This window comes from Argiope bruennichi, chromosome 5, assembly GCF_947563725.1.
Source record: "Argiope bruennichi chromosome 5, qqArgBrue1.1, whole genome shotgun sequence".
Taxonomy (NCBI): Eukaryota; Metazoa; Arthropoda; class Arachnida; order Araneae; family Araneidae; genus Argiope; species Argiope bruennichi.
Window position 1 is genome coordinate 31,826,778 of NC_079155.1, and position 18,046 is coordinate 31,844,823.

The 18,046-nt window shown below is 29.4% G+C and overlaps 1 protein-coding gene across 1 annotated transcript in view; it reads left to right on the top strand.

The window, feature by feature from the left end:
- Positions 1–17,676, top strand: part of LOC129969564 (rhomboid-related protein 2-like) — a 318,342-nt gene extending 300,666 nt beyond the window's left edge. The window contains exons 6-11 of the mRNA XM_056084189.1: positions 4,891–5,103; positions 11,898–12,040; positions 12,194–12,306; positions 12,932–13,032; positions 13,157–13,211; positions 14,522–17,676. Coding sequence (XP_055940164.1) covers positions 4,891–5,103; positions 11,898–12,040; positions 12,194–12,306; positions 12,932–13,032; positions 13,157–13,211; positions 14,522–14,754 — 858 coding nt within the window. The 3' untranslated portion in view covers positions 14,755–17,676. The remainder of the gene's footprint in view (positions 1–4,890; positions 5,104–11,897; positions 12,041–12,193; positions 12,307–12,931; positions 13,033–13,156; positions 13,212–14,521) is intronic.
- The last annotated feature ends 370 nt before the right edge of the window (positions 17,677–18,046 follow it).

Below are 18,046 nucleotides of genomic sequence, written 5' to 3' on the forward strand. Positions count from 1 at the left end.
GGACATGGACATTGGAATTGCGGCACGCTTGCCCTCCGACCCTTATTTCGGGACCACGTATCAGAAATGACGACACGCTCCAATGAGGAACCACTGACTCTGGAGAGATGAACAGATTGCGAAAAGTTTCACCAGCATATGGAATTCTGGGTTATTTTGTTGTAATTCGGAGTTTGGAGTTATGTTATAATATTGCTGAATTCATCGTTTCAGTATTTAGGACCTACCTTACGCAACGCTTTATTTAATTTAATAATTGTATTTATGTACTTAAAAAATGACACTTTATTATTTTAATGACATAAATATTTTCCTTGGTTCAGCATCATTGATTTGTTTCATGGTATTTAAATTTTTTGAGGGTAAGGGTTATGTTTTTGCCCTCTTTCATAAAATGTTCGAAATGAGTTGTTGTTTTGATACAAAGTAATAAAACTGAAAATGGAAATAGAACTTTTTTTCTTATAAATATAATTTTTGAGCATATGTTATCATTAATTTGATTAATAGTTTTTATGGTTCTTTCCAGTTTTGACGGCTACCAAAAAGCACCTAGAAAAAAATTCGACAAATTATAAAAATGTACTTAAGTGCATTATTATTTATCATGAAAAATTTTGAACGTGCGAACCACATGCCATATAGTTTGACGATTGAAATCACCAAATTGGCGATTTTTTGGCGCTTTTTGGTCGCCGTCACAACCGAAAAGTACGGTCGTTATAAATAATAACCAATAATTCTATTAATAGCATTTCAACATGATCAATACATTAATCATTTTCACCAGTTATAAATAATCGCTAAAACACGCTACTCGTAATATATTATTAATACATACATAATTATGTAATCTTAATATATATAAATTACGTGTCACGTTGTTTGTCCGCGATGGACTCCTAAACTACATAACCGATTTTAATCAAATTTGCACACCGTGTGCAGTTTGATCTAACTTAAAAGATAGGATAGCCCTTTTTTGAATTTTTAATTAGAATTTGAATTATTAATTAAAAACTAACTTTCCCGCCAAAAAAATCTTTTCATTTTCCCCACCGCCAAATGAGGCGGCTTCATTTTTTTCCCCAACAGTCATGAGGCTAGGCTTAAGATTTTTCGGCTGATTATTTGAAACGATTCTCTTCATTTTCTTAATGTTTGATGCATTTCAAATTAAACATTGTTAATTAATCGATCTTTCAGATTCATTCTGAAGTACATTTGAATTAAAATAAAAAAGAATAAAGGAAATTAAAAAATGTCTAATCTGCATAGCGTTACCCCAACTGGCCTAGAAAAACTCACGCATTTTCGTTACCGTAACTGGAGTTGAAAATTCACGCATGCGCATTGTGTTCTGATTGTTGACATGACAACCATTATCAACGGATGATTTAAATTATTTTTAGGTTAGTTGCATGTTTTTGTAATTAAATTGCATTTATGTTAGTTATATATTTTTTGTATACGCTTATAGTTTTAAGTATATCGTTTTTTTAACCTGTTTTCAACCAATTATTTTAAACGATTCGTTTTATTTTTAATTAATCGTTCTGGTCATAATGAATCTGAGAATATTATGTTGACAAATTCTTGAAATATTACATAAATAAGGAAAGATATTCTTTAGTGCACATAAAGTTTAAACGCTCAGTGACTGTTTTCAGTAATCATATTACAAAAAAATACTTTGTTTCAGTAAAAAATATTATTATATTAATTTCGGATTAATCCTTTCCACTTTAATTTATAGCATAAATTCTACGGGAACTAACAGAAAATTAGAGAGAGATATATTACGTTATGACTGAAGGCGTTTATAATATTATGAGAGAATTATATGACTATCAAAATTTGAAGTTTTAAAATATTTTGATGAAGAAGCTATTAAAGTAGGAATTGCATAAAATTATTAAAATTTTAACGAACATTAAGATTGGCGAACCGGCTGGTCGCCAAAGGCGGTTAGTATATTATAAAATGAATAGGCTATGGGAAAATTTGGAGATTTTCAAGTCACATTTGGAAAAATTGTTTTGTCTATTTTAAAAATTTATTTTGAATCAAATAATTATTGAAATTTGAAAAAAAAAATATTCGATCTAACAGAAATATATTTTTTTATTAAAAATTTAAGATATGAAAAAAAAAGCACCTTTCATTTAAATTTTTAAATTATATGCGTGGAAAACAGATGCCTTTTGAAATTATATATACACATATAAAATTAAACTTTTTAAGTAGAATTTCTTCTGTGATGTAACTTTTTAATTTCACCCGTCTTTCTCGAACTTAAATGTCCTTATCTCAGAACCACTTCCTGATTCTTGTTTTTGATTGCCATTGTCAATACTTGCATATAAAATAAAAAAATTTAACCCGAGTTAAGCATCTATTATTTAACTCATTCAAATTGTGTTTTCAACATCATTGAAAATCGCGTGCTTGTCATAACCAAGGCTATATGCTTTAGTTTATTTCAATGCATTTTATTTCATCATTTTGAGTTGCCAATTTTTCGTAAAGAAAAATCATCAGAATAAAAAAAATCTCATATATTGTCTGCTTCCACCAATTTTGCAAGAATTTCAAACAGAACTTATAAAAGAAATATATATCCCCGAATTCACCAGCGATGCGCTTGGATTATTTTATTGTTCGAGCGGGTTCATTGCTGTCCGACGACGATGATATGAAGCGAGATGACCAGTCAGTGGAGATGATTATCACCCAAGACCACGAACCGCACGCGCGCTCTTTGCCCCTAATTTGAGCAGAAAGTGAAGGAAGCTGGCCACGCTTCATCAAACTAAAGCTTCCGTCTTCAGACGGTCCCTCGGACATAGCTGGACTATTGACAGAAAATGTGCCTTCTTCCACACACCCACCCACCCCTTTCTATCTCTCCAGGAACGTTGTTATTGTTCTTGAGGGCTTGATACCATCACAACTCTCCATCTCCAAGAACAATGGGCAGGAGGAACATTATGAATTTTCTTTGCAATTACAGATTATTGATCCTCAAATTGCTGTTCGGGGTGTTAGATGAAGCTAAAATTAACCTTTTTTGGTGGACATTGGAGAAAAATGACTTGTTGCTTTATTCTGGGGTTTAGGTAAAGTTTTTGTATTCACACAAGTTCGACAAACTCTTGGAAAGCCGATGATGAATTGAATAAAATGCATTTTTCAAAGAAAAGAGGCATTATCTTTTTCAAAATTTCTAACCCCAGTGTATTATTTGAAAATATATGTATTGTTAAGTATCAAAATACTGATTCATAATTGTTTTTAGGTTTACTGCTTTATAATTGTTTTAATATTAATTTAAATGTGAATTTGTTTTTCACAAATGCTTTTATTCTTTTTCCTTATTTGATGCTAATAAGTTCCAAAAAATAAGGATCGATAATTTTACTTATATATATCGTGCATTTGTGTTTTTATTTAAAAAATAAATAGATACAAATTACATGGATTTTATGCTTTATTGGATATTATTAATTATTTATTTGGACAAAAACTCTTTCATTTTAATGAAAAATCACGTCTTATTTGCTTTAAATTTAGAGCATCCCGTTTGCAATAAATATTTTAATGGTTTTAATAATCAGAATTATTGCAACATTTTCTTATTATGTCATGACATCAGTCTTTTCTATATTTGGTGTCTGGCACCAAGTTGATCTTTCTATGACTAACACTGAATAATAAAAAGTCATCCAGGGTTAGCCCTGATACGGTTATTAGTGTCAACTTATCACGGAAAAGGGTTGATCCTCTGACATTTGCGGTTAATATTTTTTGAATCAGTCCTAATCCGGCTTATTTTCATGGCGATATTTTTTCAGTGATGTTTGAATTCTTTGTTCTTGACAAATTCGTATTTCGCCTCTGATTTATTTATAGGATTAAATCTTAGTTATAAATAGTTAAGGTTAATGTGTTGAAACCAATGTTTGTGTCTGTCGTAAATAGAGATCTTCACATTTTTACTTCTTGTATACGAGGAATAGAGAAAGTATGTTAATCGTCAAAAAAAATTCGAACTCGAGATTTTATCGAATCTCCACTTATTAAACCTCCCTGAAATCGTAAAACACATTTTTGAAAAATGTCCGTTTGTCTGTGATAACGATAACCCAAAAACGCTTTGAGCTAGACGGATGCAATCTGGAATTTTAGCTTAAAACCAAATTTGTAGATTTCTATCAAATTTTGAGCAATATCCATTCAGCGGAAGTCTGTTTGTCCGTCTGTTCGAATATAACTTAGCAAGAAAACAACAAAACGAAGAGAGCTAAATACATAAAAATTTAACAGATTTAACATCTATAGTGTAGACATTTGTCAAATTTTGAGTGGAGTCCAATAAAAAGTTGACTGTCTGTCGGTCTGTACTTTTAAAAACATGAAAACGCGATAACTCAAAAACACAATGATAATAAATATATCAAATTTGGTACATAATTTTAAGACTGCAAGTGTAGTTTTATGTTAAATTTTTATCTCAATCGGCTGGGAAGAACACGTTTGAAACACAAATTCTATTTTCGGATACTATTAACCTCATGCCAGGGATTAATCGCCAAAAATCTTGCCAAGGATTTTATGATTGATTCAATAAAAAGGCTTAATTCACTCCGAAGGTTAACATTTCGTAACTGTTGTACGCCAATGCCATGCAAGGCGTTCACTGGGATAACATCTTTGTTAGAGATTATGCGAGAAAGCTTTAGAGAGACCACTCCTGCTGGTTTATGTGTGGAGGTACTTCCAAAGTTTGGATGATCTTGAATTTTTATAATATGAATGACTTTTAAATTTAGAGGTCATCTTTGAATTTGTCGAATATAGTTATTAACGGTAAGCTTTTTATCTTTGCAGATGAGCGGGAAACGTACTCGTAGCTTCAGGATTGCGGTGCAGCATAGAGACCGGGAAGAGTTACTCAGGGAACGGGACCGAGCCCTGTTTCACAGCATGGTTGCCAAGATAGCTCACCATTTTTTGGCCGACGACAGAGACAGAAAATACTACGCGGACCGATATACTTGCTGCCCGCCTCCCTTGTTCATTCTTCTTATCACTTTCGTAGAAGTAAGTGGTGCCATAATTCCTTTTTAAACTTTACATTTATGTTAAATGCCATCGTTAACCTTGAAGCACTATCTATTATATTAAGGCAGATAGTGCTTCAAGGCTTATTGGCATCATCATATAAGGATCGTCGAGGACTTTGCGGAATATATAATAACAATAACCTACCTCTGCAATGAATATTGTTTCCTACGTCAAAATTTGCTGAAATAAAAAGATTATTCGTCAAAAAAAAATTGTTAAGTATTTAACAATGTTTAGAAAACCGACCGAATTGGATTAAAGTTTCCTTTATTGTTTTTTAAAAAATGCAATAAATAGCTTTTTTAGGTGGAATTTTTCTAAATTTTGGCACAAAATAGCCATTTTTTTTCATTTCTTTTAGTTATAAACTTATGATATCGCTAATAAAAAGTATACGGTATTGATATTAGATGCATCTGTATATAAAAATCAATGAAAATTGCCTATGCTAAAGGATAGATATACCAATATATAATTTAATATATATAATTTAATGCACTATTACTCTTAAAAGGTGCAATACTCATTATTCCTATAGATTCTACACGAGTAATTATTACCTTCAGATTCCTTTTGATTCTGAATCTATTCTTGTCAAGCGTCTTCGGCAAATCAGTCTTGACAAAGAAGGCAGGGAACAAGCAGCAGTTGAGTGGTTTTTCCGGGGCGTAAAAATAACGACCACCGTACTGTGAATCCTGCCGCCACGTTCTGGACGCGTGCCGTGACAATCCACGTGTGGCGATGCGAGACTCGTTCATTAGCAGTAATTTCTTTTGAGAGAACCCATGTCTTGAGGAGATCTTCTTTTATGCCAGATCTGTGGAGCGGAAATGGGTGTAGGCCACTTCTGTCACAAATGGAAAGCCATCGAGGCGAAGGTCGCTTTAAGATTCATACCTCATGTACGGGCACATTCTGTCAGGGACCGTGACTGTCCAGAATTTTATGCCGACTCACAGTATCCCCCTGCATTGGCTATGAACTCAGACCGCAAAGGGCCGTTGCAGGAAGTCCTATCCTGTTGATAAGATCTAACAAAGCAAGTATGTGCTTAGGATTCTGAATATGAACTTATTAAATTTAATACTCGTTGCTTCCAAGTCGTTAATCTGTTTCAAGTGGCATCTAAGTTGCAAAATGCAATTGATGGGAAAATTTCAGTTTTTTACCATTGTATCTGTACCTGGATGCTTCCACAAAACACAGATGTTGAGTTAAAAACACAATAAAATAGCAATTACTCTTTAAAAAGGTATTTTTTTGTAAAAGCTAATACTACTAGTATTCTTCGAAATGTAGACTTACAAATCGATCGGCAATGAAAAAATCTTTCATAAATCTTCTCCTAAGTTGTCACCAAAGGTTTTTTTTAAATCTCTTAATAAGTGCAACAAAGACATTTTAAGTTCTTACTATTTATCATATGCAGAAACTAAGTCGTAAATTAGAAACGTACTATTATCTACGCCCCTGTTTGCCAACGACCACCCGCCAACTCCAAGTGCCTCTCAGTTCGTGCTTAATAGCTGATTTTCTTTAAAGTACTGAGTATTTACCACAGCTCTATCGTGGCTATTTCTGTTGTTCTGGCCGAGTCGCTGTTCGCTTGTCAAAAATTACATACACCCGTGTCCGATTTCTGGTGCCTGTGTTCTGACACGCGCAGGGAATGTTATGCGCAACACGAAATGTTAGCACAGATATGTAGCCCTTTCTCTTTCCCTCTTTGTTTAGCTTTCTTTTCTTCCATGTAAGCGTGGAAAGGGAGAAAATGGATCATTGCAAATTGAATTCAACTCTCAAAGCTGTGATATCAGAAAAAGCGAAATGCCAAGACAGAATTTCCTTTTTGAAGTTGAATGCCGCGAGAATCACCGGTGATTCACACTACTTTTTAATTAGTTGATTCCTTTGCTACTGCAATTAATAGAATAGAAAAGGAGTCAACTAATTAAATAATTGGTCTTAATAGTGGCGAAGGCTTGAGTCAAGGCAGTGAACATGTTAACTTCATGTTTAAGCATTTCCTTGAAATATGAGTTATGATTTTTTTTCAAGTTGAATTTGTAGTTAATCTTATCCAATTATTTATCTTGATTATTTTTATTTCTATGATAACTTAATATTCGCAAAAGGAGAATACAGTCTAATTTCTATAATTTGCTTCTAGATTATAGTTTGTGTTGAAATTTCTATAAACATAAGAATTCAATTTGTTAATTTAATTCGAAGCTTCTCTAGACGTATACAATTAAACTACGATTGAAAAAATGGTACTTTCCATTTTTAGTAAAAAAAAAAAAAAAGTTGAATGTTCTCCAAAACAAAATTGTCGGTTAATATCACGCAAGTTAAAATTATTTATCACGTGAATTTACCAAGGACTTTCCTGGCAGCAAACAGTTTTAACCTTGCATGCATAACATGACTGCAGATCCATATATTAGCACGAAATACCCTATTTCCTTACTTTTTGATTAGGAATACTAAAAAAAAAAAAAAAAAAATTCATTACTATGCGTTTAAAAAAAATTATAGCATGTAAATGCTTTTTGTTCCCAGAGTTTTATTTATTTATTAATTTTATTCTTGCTATGGCATATATTCATTTCGTTCAATGTAACATAAATTTTTTCTGACTTAGAAAGTTCATATTAAATTAATCTTTATTAAAATCCGGATATCTTTCGCGCCCAAAAAAAGCATATGAAAAAAAAATATCTCGGATATTACATAAAATATTATTTTAATTACTGAAATATTATCCAGGGAATTTGAATCCATTTATTTAAAAAAAAAATGGGAGAGGCAAAAATAAATTAGAATTCAAAACCAGCGTAAATGAGCCCGTGAACTAATTTCAGTGCTCATATTTTTATTTTCTAAATTCCGCAAATAAATGTTTTATCTTTACTGATATACAGAAAATCGAGTATGTATTTTAGAAACTTTTTTTAACAAATGAAACTAAATCTGTACAAAATTACAGTTTTAGTAAAATCACATGCTAAATTCCATTTATTGAAATAGGTGTGTTTCTGAGTTATCATGTTTATATGCATACGATCAACAGATGGTCTACGTTTTGATGGATTTGATTCAAAATTTGACAAGGATTTACTAGTTAAATACTAAAATTATATGCCATATTTTATCTATCTAGCTCTTTACACTTGCATTTAGACAGGGAGACAATCTTCAAATAAATTTCATTCAAAATTTGACAGAAATTGATAATTGTTCACAGACGTAATTTCAAAAATATGTTTTTCGGATTGAGAGAGGTTTGAAATGTGCAGTTTGGTAAAATCTCAGGGGCTAACTTTTTAATGATTACGAAATTTTGTATATTTGGGGGGGGGGGGGGAAGAAAAAAAACGAAAGTAAAAGTAGCATGAAATGTTGAAAGCACTTTGTATGTGACTCAGTATCTTATTGAGTGAAACTTACAAACCCCTTTAGCATTTAATAGCTAATTATCCGCTTTCATTCAATTAAAAAAAATATCCCGCTTTGATTCTTTAAGACACTAATTGTACAACATTGTTTCATAACTCGCGAAGCATGCCAGGTATGTAATTCACCAGTGGCTTAGTTGACTAACCTCACAAAAGGTCCGCTGGGATCCCGAAATAGTTAGCGCCTTAGCAAGGTCGCCTTGAAAAAGATGGAGAGCAAGCTGAAATGTTTGGATCAGGGTAAGGGCTCTTGAACTGTAAGCATTGGCTACAGTCCCGAAGACAGCTCTTTCAACGTCAGTCTAGTAACTAGGTGGGTGGGCGACAGATACCAATGTTCCCATGCGGAATTTTGTTTCTTCGAAGATCGGCTATTACTTAATGTCAAATATGCCATTAAGATGCGAGAATTTCAAATTTTAAGGAATAAAATTTTAGATTGATATAAAAAAACATAAGAATAAAATGTAAATATAATCAATCGCTATTCTTTGGAAGAATATTTTTTTTAAAAAAAGTTTAATTTTCTGAGCTGTATTTCACAGAAGTGGTGCGGGAAAAAAAATCTTTTGGAACAATTAATTTTTTTAGATTCGTAATAAAATAAATTAAATTCTGAAATAATCGATTACAGTTCTATTTCCACATGTTTTATTTTTCTACTTATTGGTAATGAAAACAATAAAAAATAGTAAAAGGATTTAATAATAATAATTAATTAATAAGCTATTCTGATAGCGTAGATTGTTTTGGGTTATTTTATCTAAGATTTTATGGAACAGAAATATTTAATTATTAATGCTTTTCCTTATTAATACATAAATTCTTAATATTTTTCTCACATTAAAAATTGGAATAGCTTTTAAGATACAGTTATTGAGTAAGGAAATAATTTATATTCATTTCATCACATTTTCTTCTTCCGTTTATCAAATATATATTCTTTCGCTATCTTTTAATTTAAAATAAAATAATATAAATATATGAAATTATTTATGTAGCCAAGTAAATTATTAGTTACTGAATTTAAGAAATTGTTTTATTTTTGTGATCGACAATAGCTACACCAATCTATTTATTTCAGAAATTTATATTTAAAATATTGAATATGTTAAAAATACTGAACATGCATGAGTATAATATATAAAATGAATATTTGAATAAATATTATGTTCTGTTCAGGGATTAAAATGGAAGAAAATGATGTTAAAGGATTTCATTTTTAAAAAGCAAGTTTTAATATGTTGTATTTAATGTTTAGATTACAAAAAGTTTCGAATATTCTTAGGATAAAATGATGATTGATTTTGATGAATAGCAACTATTTAGTTTAATGAAAAAATAATAATAATTTCCCATTACCTAGACTGCTTTTCACCGGAAAGGATTACGTCTGTCTCTATTTGGGGACAACCTTGGCCTGACATCCAGTTTTTTGCTTCGTTGCTGTACCAAAAAATAGTCAACAAAAAGTCTAGGAGTCTGTTTTCGCGTTCACTTAAGAGAAAAAAATTATCTTTAGCTCATCCAAGAAAACTTGGACTTGACTTATAGACTGTGTGAGACGAAATTGAAATGCTAAGATATAATAAAATTAACAACTTATTTTGTTTATTAAAGCATAAATTTAATTCACAATTTTCAAGTATCAGTACCAATAATAAAAATCTGTAAAATGAGGCAAAAATAAATTAATAATTTTTTAGTAATAAAATAAAACTTCGTGCAGACGATTTTTTTTCCTTTGCCAGTCAATCATGGTGGAAATATTAAAATAATCTGCATTGTTTTTCAAAAGAAAAAAAAAAACGATTTACTAGCAAACGATTTTATTCTTATACGAGCAAAATAAAATCCAATATTTTACTCAAACATTCTTACAGCAATAAAATAGAACCCAACTTCGAATTTTCAAAACGAATACTTCTTGGAATAAAACTGGAATAAAACTTTTACAGTGGACCCAGAAATTTAAGTCATATAGTACATTTCCCGACGCCTAAAAAAATAAGAAGAAATAGAAAGAAGAAATGAGTTTCCGTCCAACTATTTCGTTGTGTGGAAATAAAATATTCAGTGCTTACCCAATATAAATAAAATAAATAAAAAATTCATAAAAGGGAAAGCATTTCGTGATCGGAAAAGAACGATGGAATCGTGTCATTCTGATGGCTCTCCGGTTGAAAAATGACCGTTTTGACCACGAGATCTTCCGGGCTCCAATATGGGGAATTCCATCGCGTGAAAAGTATGAAAACGCCATTCATTTTTTGAATGCTTTGGTGTCGGATATTTCTCTTCGATTTTTTTTTTTTATTTTCCTTTTTTAAGCAAAAGAAATTTCGTACACTTATAATCCGTTTCAAGTAAAAATGGAGCACTTTCAGAATCATATTTATCTTGAGAATTTTTCTCAAAGATTTATTTGATTATTAGAACAGCGATATTTGAAATAATGTTATGTTTCGGAAATGAAATGAAATTATAGAGAAAAAAACTTTATTATTATCGAATAAAGTTATAAAGTTTCTGAAATTATTACTGTGGAACTTAATCAGTCTGGATTAAATGGAATTCGACTGAATTTATTTATTTTATTTCTTTATTACAAACAATAGCAATCAATAAGACCAATAAAAAGAATTCATATGTTTAAAAAATAGTTGTTTTATCGCGAATTGATAAAATTTAATAATCGAATAATATTATTTAATTTTAATAATCTATTTAATAAATTATAACCATTTAATCTAAAAAATTTTATTAAATACTACATTAGTGCTATAGAATCTGTATTCAGAAATCGAATGTAAATATGAATTTTTTGTTTTTGTTTTTTGTAAATTTTTATTTTTAATTTATTTATTTTTGTGTTCAATATTTTATGTTTAAATGATGTTAAATTGTTTTCTGAATTTACTAGAAGACTAATAACTTTTAATGATTTTTTGCAATTAGCATATTTTAGAAGAATGTAATATAAGAATGCAATTAGCGTATTTTCTTTAAAAATTTATTTAAAATTCTTATTTTCTATTACGACATATTCTATTTTTTTAAATTTAAAATATTATTTCATCACAATATTTCTAAATTTAAAAATTAACAATGAATGCCTTATAAACTTAAGACATACAAACAATATTTTATGAGTCTAATTAAATTATTTTCTTTATAAACTATAAACTTATACCTTTAATTTAAGTATAATATGTCTCCATATTATAATCTTTAGTATTCTTCAATTAATTTATTTTAAATAGGAATGCGCTTTTAAATAATTAATAAAATCCTTTTTTTCTTTCATAGCTGGGTTTCTTTACTTACTATACTGCGTCTACGGGTAAAATAACGACAACGGGTCCAGTACCTATTGATAGTCCTTTTATATACAGACCTGACAAGCGGGAAGAAGTGTGGAGGTTTTTCTTCTACATGCTCTTACATGCTGGGTAAGGATACCCTTTGAATTATTATAAAGCATAATTTATATTTTATTCATTTTATGGCTAATGACGATTTTAGATATCTGATTCTTTTCTTGTTGTTTAACTCAAAAAAAAAAAAAAAAAACTTAGAACTAAAATTTCAAAAATTTTTTACAGGTGGATCCATTTATTATTTAACCTGCTGATACAGGTTTGCGTTGGACTTCCCCTAGAAATGGTACATGGGTCATTAAGGATCGGTACCGTGTATATGGCTGGAGTGCTGGCTGGTATGTATAAATTTTTCTTTTTTTGTGTTAGTTAAAATAAATTATTGCAAAATTAGAATTTTTATAGTTTATGGATACATAAAAATAAAGGGTGGTAAAAATAAATTTAGGTGGCATTAAAAATTATACACTGCCAAAAAAATACCCCATTAATTTGTCAGCTCTTTCAATATGAATATTTTAAAGCTCTGAATAATAAAAAAAAATTCAAAAAATTCTCGATAATTGTTTTTTTGTTCATTAATAACCATATTCATCTGATATTACAGTTGGAAAACATGTAATCCTTCTTTATTTTGATCCTATTGTAATTCGTCCGACTTTTAATCACATTTTTTTTTAAATTTAATGTCTTAAAAAATTTTAATTATATTCTTCTTACCGTAAAAGCTTCGAAAAATTAAAAATAATTTTATTCCTTATTTTTATGTGGTGCTCGAATTACTTCACATGAATACTCAAAATGTTATCGATTGTTGGGTAGTGCTGCCCTCTATTAGCAGCAATCGTATATATAATCTAATTTTCAAAAGCTAATCTAGTATTACATATATCGATTTTTAAGAAATAATTTTTATCGTTTTATGATTTACCTGACTAACGGATGCACCTTGTCTCGTTTCAGGTTCATTAGGCACTTCTGTCTTTGACACTGATGTGTATCTAGTCGGAGCATCTGGTGGAGTTTATGCACTGCTGGCTGCCCACCTAGCAAACGTCTTACTGGTATGCATATTTTCATTTTTATATTGTTCTTATATGAATATTAGAAAATTGACATATTAATAATATTCGATTTCCTTATACAATTATCATTGAAGAAATCTAATTGTACTTTATTTGTTTCTAGAATTATAATCAAATGGAATTCGGTTTGGCAAGATTAGGTGGCATATTTTTTATAGGTAAGATATTTTTATAAAATAATATTATATATAATATAATATGATGCTAATTTTTTTTAGTGTTTGTTTGAAAACGATAAGGTTTAAAAATTTAAGGTTTAAAAAATGACACACAAAAAAACAACTCAACTTCAAAATATTTTGTGGTAGAGTTGATTTTAAAAAATACTACTGCTGCATATTCCATGGTTAATTAATACATTTTAACTGGTTTTTTCAAATAATTTGATTTTGTACGTCAGGTTATACGCGTTTTTCTATAGTGAATTCAAAATCCATAAAATGTTAATTGTTTAATTCTAAATATTAATTTAAGAACAATATCTATTTTTATTTTATATTTGCATTCCACAAAATAAAATTCTCTGTATAATGATGAATGCTTATTAGTACGAGAGAGATAGTGTCATATCTGGAAATTTAGAAAATTGAAGATTATATCTAGAAAATCTTTATTAACTTCATCAATCAAATAATAGGTCATCTAATCCAGCCACTAATCGGCAAACATTCTTCACCCATATTTTTTTTTAAATGATAAACACGATACGGTCTCTTTCTATTAAATCAACTTAATTTTAATCAGTTCGGAAAAGGAGTCTTCTATTATAGTCTAAAAATTAATCAAACCTTTCGCAACTCTCCCCTAGCGATTATTATAAGTGGATTCATAACTTAAAATCTTTTTTTATTTAATTTTCTGTGGTTTATCAAAAGGTACTTTGTAACATTGCCATGCCATTACTCTATTCAATTGTTATTTCTGGAAGTTAATAACCTTGATCTCAAGAACTCCATTACACTCTCTTCAAATCAGCCTTTTAACCCTTTACACGCGGAAAAGTAATTCGATGCATAATTATTCACCTTATACAAGGGCTTGTTTATTGTTCCGAAAGATATATATGATTGTTTTAAGTTGAATTTCCCAAAAAATTAATTTACATCTTTTTACCACTCTGTAGTCGTTTCTAACAATTAAAATTGAAAAATAAATAAATAAAACGTCAAAATGATGCACCGTCTTGAATAGTGTGTGTGAGGCACAATCCGATTAAAGGGTTAACATTCAAGACAGGAAAAATGTATTCAAAACAAATATCCAAGTCAACGAAGTAAAGTAGTCATTGTTTCTATACGTACAATACCTCCAATTTCTTTCATGAATAAAGGTGGAATTACGAAGATACGACTAATTCTCCGATTCATTATTAATTATTAAATGTGGTAGAAAAATGCCGTTTTTCATGCACTTTATAAAATAAAACCCATGTGATAAATGTATTCTTAAAGTATCCTTTTTCTTTTAGCAAGTGCCGATGTTGGATTAGCCATCTACAACCGGTATGCCGTCGAGCAGCACGGACCTCCAGTATCCTATGTTGCTCACCTCACAGGAGCTTTAGCAGGACTCACGATAGGACTTCTGGTCCTGAAAAACTTTGAGCAGAAACTTCATGAGCAAGTTCTGTGGTGGGTGGCACTGGGAGTGTACGCAGCATGTACACTCTTTGCCGTCTTATTCAACATATTTAATTACTGAACTGTTCTACCAAAAAAAAATGACTCTCAGTAGATGTACTTCCCTGCGAAAGAACAAGAGGAACTTTTAAATCAGGGAAAGAATGGAAGATTGTTGTAAATTATTGGGAAGTTTGATGCATCGACTGCAATGGACAAACATACAGATGAAAGGCAAATTCCGAGTTGTTTTCAAGTGACTTGCCAAATTATGCATCATTATAAAATCAAAATATGTTCTTTTTAAAAAGAAAAATTTAAAAAAAATTTATTTGCATGAAAAATCGATATGCTTTTACATTACAGTCATTTAAGATGTTGATTGATGTTAATTTTAAGTAAATTTATCATTAATATTATAATACATGATTTATCTGTTAATTTTCTATATTTAAATATCGGTTAAGTGAACTTTTTATATATTCATATATATATATATTATGGTTAATTTCTCTTCGATGATTTATTAAACCTTGGATAAATTAATCAAATATTTCGTCACATTCTAACATCATCAAGATCTAAAATTTGTTATATTGGAATGTAACCCTCGATTAGCTGAAAAATACTGGGACCAGTGAAAAAAATGTGTTTTTTATGTACAAAAATAAAACGCAATTTCAGATTGGGAATATTACATATTTCCTAAAAATTTACTAGTCATTTAACTGAAATTGTATATTATGTATAAAATGAACAATCTCTACAATGTCTTGCTATTTGATTATTCTGAAAATGTAACAGTAGCCTTTAGATGTTCAAAAAGATAATAAATAAATATCTGTCAATGTAAATTATATAAAATACTGATTGATTTATCCATTATATAGATTGGAATCTATTTTAATGCCATCTTTATGTTAGTTGTCAATATGGCAAGCCAAACAATCAATCGAGCTAGTTTCTGTAGCAACCATTTAATGTCTATCTGGCTTTTTGGCATTAACAATAAGGCCTCATTGGCAATTCAAAGAGGCATACTGAAATAGATTTCAATTCAAATATTTCATAATTTGTGTGAAAAATGAAGTAGATGAAAATTATAACTTAAAGAGAATCGAGATGTGTTAAAAATATCGTAACTGTGTCTTGGATGAACAAATGTGTTTTTTGCAATATTGTTGTCTAGTGAGTGTTTTGATATTGTGGTTAAGCAGATGACACAGTATGTGCTTCTGTAAAGTCAACAAACCAATTCCAAATCTGACTTTTGTCTCAGGATATTTTTTACTGTTTATGTAAATCTTTTTCTATATTATACAAAACCAATCTACAAGTGGTTGTGGCTCAACTTAGACAGCAGTACTCCTATGTGAATTCATTATCATATGAAAGTGTGGCTGCACTGCCATTATAAGTATATATTTTTTTCTCTCTCTCAGGATCAAGCATTGTATCTTCATCAAAGGTTAACAAGTTTGAAACTTTTGAGTCAATAAAAATTGTGCAGGAACACAAGACAATTAAAATACAATTTAATTATTCAGATTTACAAAAAAGAAAAACAATACAAACTGACTGAAAGATTTCAAACTTGTTTACCTAAATTTTAATCATTTGAGCAAAGCATTTCACTAACTAATGTAAATAAACTTTTCTACACTGTATACAAAGTGATGTGATGAATAAGATTTATGTGAATCATTTTTCTAAGTCAAATCCAGATAGAATAGTTTATTTAAATGTTATATATATGTGTGTGCACGAGTGTGAAGTATGATTTTTTGATTGAACATGTGCAGTAGCATTTCGCATTTAAAGTTTTAAATTACAAAAAAAAAAAAAAAAAAAAAAAAAAAAAACCTCTTAAATTACATATAAAATATAATTTCCCAATATATTTAAATTTAAAAATTTCATTTTACACTTTTTTCACTATTCTAAATTTGTTTTGATAAATCTATTTCAAATGTATAAACTAATTTTTTTTTTTTTCTTTCATAATGACAATTAGTAGTATTTGATACCAATGGGAATAATAAGGTTTAGATTCAACATACAGAAGACATTTTATTTTGTGAAAATTTAAATGTTTACTAGTAATTTTGTAAAATTACATTCATAAGTAAATAATATTAAAGCTTGAGCTTCATCAATTTCAACATTTAAAAAATCTCATCTGAAGAGATATTATTTTTACTGTTTGTTAACTTTATATATAAAAAAGAAATCTGAAATGCAACTGCACAAGCTATTAGGCTGTCTACTTATTTTATTGTATGCATGTTCCATTTTGTGTACTAAAAAGTAATAATCGGTTTTAAACTGATTTACAAAATGTGTAAAGAAAAATTTCAGTTTTATATTATAGACAAACAAGTACAAAATACGACTACAATAATATATTTTTAAAGCATGAATTAAAATATTTTTTATTTAAACATGTTCCCAAAACCATTAGTAATATATGATTGTTCAAAAAAGATGATTTTTTCATTATTACTTAATATTTGAGTACAATTAAGAAGAAATGCTATAACAACTGGAACATACATTCCACATATTTGTGTATGCACTTTTAGAAGCGCTAATCCTACTGCAGTGTCCTTTGTTTCCTAAGCATATGTCTGATTGTGATAAATGGATAGAGGAATGATGTTCGGAAGAATGTTGAATATGTGTATGTTTGCTTAGAAGTGTTTTCAAAGTTTTTTAACATTCATGTTATTGTGTAATAATGTTTAAATTTTAAATTAAATTTTAGTTCTGATCAAATGAACAAGAATGTGTTATTTTTTCATCATATTCTCTTCCCACAAACAATTTTTTTAACAGATAAAAAATACAAATCAATTTCTTTTTCCAAAAATACATTTTATATTAATTTCCATGACAAAGCTTGTATTGTGTGTTTAAGAGCAATTATAATTACAAGAAAATCTGAAAGCAAGCAGGAGTGGTTTTCTCAAAGCTTCTTCATATACTCTCTAATAAAACTGTTATTTCCTTCACCCTAAATAATATTTTGGACCTTAGGTAAGGCTGCAAGTGCCTTGTTTGGTATGAATTTAGCATGTTATCCTAGACAAAATTTTCTAGCAATTAATGCCATATGATTAATATCCAAAAATAGAATTTTTGTTTTAAACATGTTTTTCCTAGCCAAATGAAACTAAACTCGCATAACAAATTTGATGTATTCAAGTCATTACACCATCTTCATAACATACTTCGGAAAGTACAGACTAACAGATGGCCAATCCTTTGACAGATTTAGTTCCAAATGAATATTTTTGATGAATACAATACTACTTCCATACTTTGAATAAAATAAAACAACAAGAAGACTCGATAAAAAATGCATTATAAAAATA